The sequence below is a fragment of the Pinus tabuliformis genome, chromosome 3_2, assembly GCF_031772625.1.
Source record: "Pinus tabuliformis cultivar Carrire ecotype Pingquan chromosome 3_2, CPIR1, whole genome shotgun sequence".
Taxonomy (NCBI): domain Eukaryota; kingdom Viridiplantae; phylum Streptophyta; class Pinopsida; order Pinales; family Pinaceae; genus Pinus; species Pinus tabuliformis.
This window is the reverse complement of record NC_142302.1, coordinates 1,190,856,019-1,190,862,626: the sequence shown is the minus strand read 5'-3', so window position 1 is coordinate 1,190,862,626 and position 6,608 is coordinate 1,190,856,019. Positions and strand designations below refer to the sequence as shown.

Here is a 6,608-nt window from a genome sequence, read left to right as displayed (position 1 = left end):
TAATTCACACCTCATCCCTGTTGTTAGTTCACAGATGGAGGACGATGGAAAAACTAGAAGATCAGCTCCATGTATATGAGATGAAACATGCCTTTTCAGTATGCAGCACTTCTCGTCTAACTGTTCACGATGAACTTGATATGAATGGTAATGAAAATGATGCCTTATTATAGAGCCTGTAAAAGGACCAATAGTACCTTCATAGGATCACAACCCACATATATTTCTGTTGATAAAGGGTAATTCGATCATATTTAAAGGCTAGGATTAATATAGCCTTAATTAATCGTATTGAGCAGGCAAAGTTTGTCGTTAGACATTATTAAGCCTAATGAAAGCCAACCCAGTACTTGGTGTTTAGGTACATAACAATTGGGTTAAACCTTATTTCTGTCATGCTCACCCTGTTCTAGATGAAATAATCACAAGCATCGTTATGTTAATGAACACTGGCCTGTAATCAGTTTTACCTTTTTTGTATGGAGTATAATCACATTTTACTGTAGGCAAACAACGATACCACCACTTTCTTTGATAGAACAGGGAATGTTTTCTATTTATGAAGCATATTCAAGCAACCAATCACCAATTTCTCTGATAGAGCAGGAAATGTTTTCTATTTATCAAGCATACTCAAGCAACTAACCAACCATGCAAAATGAGTAACAAGCTTCAGTTACTGTGAAACATTATCTCAAAAGATGTGAAATGTAACAGAAAACTATAAACACAAGTCATATATACAAAGTACTTGTAATATTCAAGACTTGATTAGGATACAGATTTAGAAGAAATTCTATATTTACAATTATCACCATCATGCACGAGACTCTTGACAAGGACCTCTTATTTGAAACGCAGAAATGGACCAGACAATCAATAGCCCATCAGCCCACTAAAAGAATAAAACATAGAAGCCTGGAACAAGCTCCTATGTCCAGTGGAGAATAATATGTCGTTTGGAATAAACTAAAGTTGACGTACAAAACAATTCCAGTTACTAAAAATAGAGAAATATAGCTCATATGTAGCTTCATCTAGCTTAGACAAGACTATAAACACCATGTCCGATTAGTTAATAAAACTGCAAGAAAAACTGCGATGATAATAACTACAGTCTATAATGAGGAACAGCTCAGTTTGCAATTGCATCCTGTATGTACAAGCACCTTTCTAAATAAACTCCAATCCTTCTTCGCAACATCATTTAGATATTGCAAGATTGCAATTCCCTTCAGGTTAAACCCAGACCTTTTCCCCTCTTTGCAGTGGAATCCCCGATATGCAATAGTGAACCACAATATAAATGACACAGGCACCACCTACAAAATGGCACACTATTTTCTGAGGAAATCCTAAAAGGAATCCGCAATGTCCTCCTGCTGCCGTGCAAGATATTTCTCTCTCCGTTCTTTCTGCAGCACAGAAAACTACATTCAAAATTTGTCGCTACTTATCTGATCTACAAACAGAGAAGGTAAATTGAATCTATAAATGACAACATGCAAAAGCAGCGTTAATTGTACCCATTCATCTATGACCCCTTCTGCAGGAGCTGCTGCTTTTTCGGTCTTGTTATTCTGAGGCTTCTTTTGGGCTTGTTTAATTTCTTCTGCTTCAGCTAACCGCTTCTTCAACTTCTCCAGCTCCTACCCAAGAGAAATTTTATCGTCCACAAGTCAGAAAGAAAAATACCAGAAAAGAATGTTGAAGTAAATGATGATAATCTCCACACAGTTTAAACTGCAGTAATTACCGCATATAACCAACATACTATGCGAGACCTGAGTGTGTTTGATTTAAAAAACAACAAATTGCATTCTTAACTGTCTTGGAAGATCAATCCCGTGAAATCATGAACAAAAACTGGGAAATGTATAAGGCCATGGGTAACCAGAGACCATGAATCAAAATAAGGTGGCCCTGTCTTTATGGCTCCTTGTCATTGTTAAGTTTTTTTTGAACGGAGAGAAGCTAGGTGTATTTTTCGTGTATGTGTCCATGTTGTGGTGCATTGAGAGCACTGAATATGGTCACTAGTACAAACCCATCTAAATTTGGGTCTGATACACCTTGAGGTTCTGGCCCATCTAAATTTGGGTCTGATATAGACCTTGAGGTTCTGGCAGAGATATGCATCCTCAAGCTTTGGTACATTTAGGTGCATATCAAATAATGGATATCTGAAGTTAATACAAAGCGAATGTATTGAAACTTGAAATTTAGAAGCAGATATATGCATCCACAAGCTTTGGTACATTTAGGTGCATATCAAACCTTGATTTAGTTAGATGTGTCTGTGCTGGTATATTCTCGAATCCATCCTAAGAAGCTAAGAAGCCAAGATATTGTAGAAAGACAAATGAGATCGTTTCAATGCTTAAGAGAATGAGAAGTACCTTACAAGGGCGTTGTGGATCAAGAAAAACTACTTGAAGTACTGATTCCAGGGCCACAAATTCTTTATGCTCATCGAACTAAAACACCATGCCAGGAGAGATTCTCGAATTAATTTCCAAACCAAAATCTCTTCTGGAAATTTTGAAGCTTATTCTCCTCTATTCTGTAAATTTGAATACCAAATACAATCCGAAATCCATAAAAAACAGAGAAAATAAAGCATAAAAAGCAGAACTTATTTACCAGTTCAGGGATATATTCGGTGCCCTCTTTCACTTTCATGCTAACAATCTTAAATTTATCCTTGATGCTTTTCTTTTCTGCTGGATGTTCAGGCGGCTCAATGAATTTTGCAACTGCAACCCCGCTTCCCCATAAGAAGGTTTAGAGTATGAACTTAAAATAATTACATATTAGTTATGGGGAGATGCCCAAAGGCCCATTCTATAGCCCAGGTGAGGTGTGGTGTGTGTGGATGTGTATATAAGAGGAAAATTTCAATGGATCTCCCTTGTTCCCTGGAACATCTGGATGGAGTGCAACTCATCCATCAGCCATAATGGGATTCAGCCAGACTCAAACCTCACTCACGCGAACAACGCCTTTGAAACTGTGAGTTTGAACCCCTGGAATAACCCATTAGGCTAAAGCAAGGGGCTATACGTATATGATACCCTGAGATTGAGTTTAATAAGCAAAAAAGCGGGTGTAAAAACCCTGATATTGATACCAACTCGATACCCTTGAGTTCTTACCTGATGCCAATATAGACTCTTTGGGAGCAAGAATACCACCAGGAGGTCGCATATAGCAGCTCTTCGGAGCATTTGTTTGAAACTAAACAGGAAACAGAGTCATTTCAAAACATAGTCTTACAAATAAACTGTCAAGCACAGATGTCAACTCTTGTGTAATTATTATACTCACTTTGAAGGCCACATATGATCGACTGACATTCTTTATTCTCACAGCACTTGATACTTGCTGTCCAGGCTCATCTACACAAAAAATAATCATCGGTCAATTGAGCCAAATTACAGTAGGTTCACAGATGGTTCTTCATAGGCCAGCAATCATATTACTGTTGAATTAAATCCTAACAGAGGATACGCCACTGATAACTAAATTTGAACAAAGGATATGCCCACTATTGGGCATATTAATTTTGAATCAAAACTTAACAGAGGATATTCCTCTTTTGCCATTTTCTCTGCAGAGAAATATAAAATTACAGTGTGTGGACTTTTGCATTTTCTTAATATACTATGCAAGATTTTGGGCACACTGCACCTATAAATTTTCTTCCAACAAGAGTTTCGACTGATCTCTTTGATGATTGAAGACACAAACCCGAAAAAAACATGTTAGAATATAAACTCTGTACACTATTTAACCAGAAGTTTTACACAGTTATAAGAGGATACTACCATTAATGACTTAATCTTCAACGAAGGGCTTGCAATTTAAAAATCTATCACATAAACAACAAGAAAGCGATGAACTTACAAAGAAAAAATAGCTTCCCCTCAGGATTGAGACGCAGGCGACGCCTACTTATGAGTGTTGCTTTGGCCATGGTGGCCAGGGACATATGCCTATTATTCTTAGTAGTAGTGGCAGCAACAATAGGCTGTTGTTCCTCGGATCCTCTGGACCAGAAAGGCATCATTTTGAGCAGCCTCCAGACCATGGAAGAACTCTTGCCTCCTGCCTCCATCTCCACCATGATGATCATATAGCCAGAACTTCTCCCCCGGTAAATCGTGGAATCCCTCGCCCTCCATTACGCAGTCAACGTAAAATTCAACATTTCCTTGGGAGCTATCGTCAACGCCAGAATTCCTCCTCCCATCTTCCACACAATTTCATGTGTGCTCCACCTTTAACTCGTCAAAAACCACTGGCTGCCGTGGAACCAATAAACAAATGTGAATGGACTCTCCACTTCCAATAGTATTTCTCCCCAAAAAGCAGTTGTCTTTTCGTCCAGTCGCCTGCCGTGTTACCAGGGGTATTTACATGCTGTCACATCTGCACCTACTCGAAACGTTTTGACTCATTTTAATCATTTTATATTTACTACTCTCCAATTAATCCATAGGTTTTGACGACTCCTTTTCGCATTAATACATTTTTAATCATTTTATATTTATGATTGCTATCCGCTTTATTCGGATTCAAAAAATAATTCATTGCTATTAATTAATGGGAACGTATTGAAACAAATCAAAGCAACTTTACAGAAATTGAGGTGACACGGAAGGATTTTTAGAATAAGCGAAATGTATTGAAAAGAAAAATAAATAATTTAATTGTTGGTCTCTAGGGCTACTTATGGGACTGAAATCTAGAAGAACCTTCTAGGATATGACGTTTGGGGTATACATTAAGGGTGTAGACATTTCACAAAGGAGAGTAAACCTGGGTAGCTGTAAAGTTTGAAGGAGAGTAACCCGGGGTAGTTGTAAAGTTTGGATGAGGTTCTTTCATGGAGTTGGGATTGTAAGGGTTTAGAAATTTCATAATAAGAGTAAATCTCAGTGCCGTTCAAGCTTGGAGGAGATTCATCCCTAGAGTAAGGATTGTTTGGTTGAGAATGATTATTCATTAAAGGTATTTGGTGGACCCTCTTTATTATGGTAGTCTTTTAAACTATACAGAATTATTAATTATACATGAGGAATTATTGTACTCCTTTAAACTATACAGAATTCTTAATTATATATTAGGATGTGGGCTCTATAGTTGAAGCTTTGGTCCTTGTTAAGGGAAACTCCTTTTTTGATCTCATAATCCAAATTTTCAACATGCAGCAATGGGGAGAAAGGTTTAAAGGCCACCAAAAAAGTAATGGGGAGAAGGGTCTAAAGGCCATAAAAAATATAAAGGTTAATAAGACCCTTTTTCCATGACATACTAATGAAGAAGTGGAGGTTCTAACTAAGATGTGTGCATTGTAACCCACATTATCAACATGCAACCAAATATAAGGCGCCACGGGGACATCAGGTAAACCTAAAATAAGTAGGCCTGTTCTTACATGAGAGTGGTTCCTTTACTCACAAAACATTGAAGGTGAGGTTGACAATAGGAGGAACAATCGGAATCCTCTTTAATTGATTCTTGGAGAATAGTTGGCATTTCCTATAGAGATAAAGAATGAATTATGTAGGGGTTCAATGCTTGGTTCGGGAGAGAAAAAAACATGCTCAAAGATAGAAGTATTGTGGTAAATAGTTCTAGAGTTAAATGGAATAGTGCTAAATTTGGTTCTATTGGAGCTTAATAGTTGAGCTAGGAATTATTAGAGCAAAGGAAGAATCACAATTGACACATAGTGATAAAGCTTTGAAGAGAACCTTTGTAATCTAGTTGTCTCATATTTAATAAAAGAATCGAGTAGGCCATTTCAAATGGAGTTTTCCCATTAGGTTTCTCTGGGTTATATTCATGTGTCATTTATTGCATGTTTTTGTTGCTTAAGGCATCGAGTTCCATACCTTTAAATTCTAGTAACAATGAATTCACAATATATTATAAACACAAAAAGAAGAAAATATCAATTAACTAATATGGCGTTTGTTATTCCATGTTTTTGAGTCACATTAGCCATAGGCTTAATGATTATAAATCATGAAATAACAAATTGGCATTCCTCAAGTTGAGCCCAGCTAAGAATCAATGTCAAGACACCCTATGGAGGCTAAGATAACCTCCCAACTTTAGGTCTCAAGCTAGCACTTGGACTAGAGAGGGTAACCCTCAAAATGAAGTATAATTTATCAGTTACAGAAATAATTATGGAATAATAAGATTAATTCAGAATTATAACCAAATTCTAAAGATTTTTTACTAAAAAATATAAGTTGACAAGATAGTTAGTTGCATGAACTTGGAATAAAATGGTCTAAGCAAATTCCAGTTAAAAATACAAGATTTCATGAAACTGAATGCATTATTCATATTTAATAACAAACAGATTTAAGCAAAATAGATTATTGGGAATCTTCATGAGAATCTAAATAATCTACACACATATAAGGGAAAGATTGAATATTTATAAAAATAAAGTAAAAAACAAGAAAGTGAAAAACAATAGAAAAGAAAAATTGCTCAAACACATTTTTAATAATCAATTGAATGAAGGCTTAGGCATCAATATCGATTATTAATTGCACATTAGGAGGTTTTATTTCATTCAATTAACA

General features: G+C 36.3%; 1 protein-coding gene across 1 annotated transcript; it reads right to left on the bottom strand.

Annotated features, from left to right (window-relative positions):
* Positions 1-739: 739 nt before the first annotated feature.
* On the bottom strand, positions 740-4,317 carry LOC149184981 (vesicle-associated protein 4-1-like). Its single transcript, XM_089417752.1, has 7 exons — positions 3,907-4,317; positions 3,328-3,398; positions 3,156-3,237; positions 2,644-2,756; positions 2,400-2,477; positions 1,527-1,649; positions 740-1,415 (listed from the first exon to the last, which is right to left on the bottom strand). Exons 1-7 carry the CDS (start codon positions 4,133-4,135, stop codon positions 1,356-1,358), a joined length of 756 nt encoding a protein of 251 aa, XP_089273878.1. The 5' UTR covers positions 4,136-4,317; the 3' UTR covers positions 740-1,355.
* Positions 4,318-6,608: the final 2,291 nt, after the last annotated feature.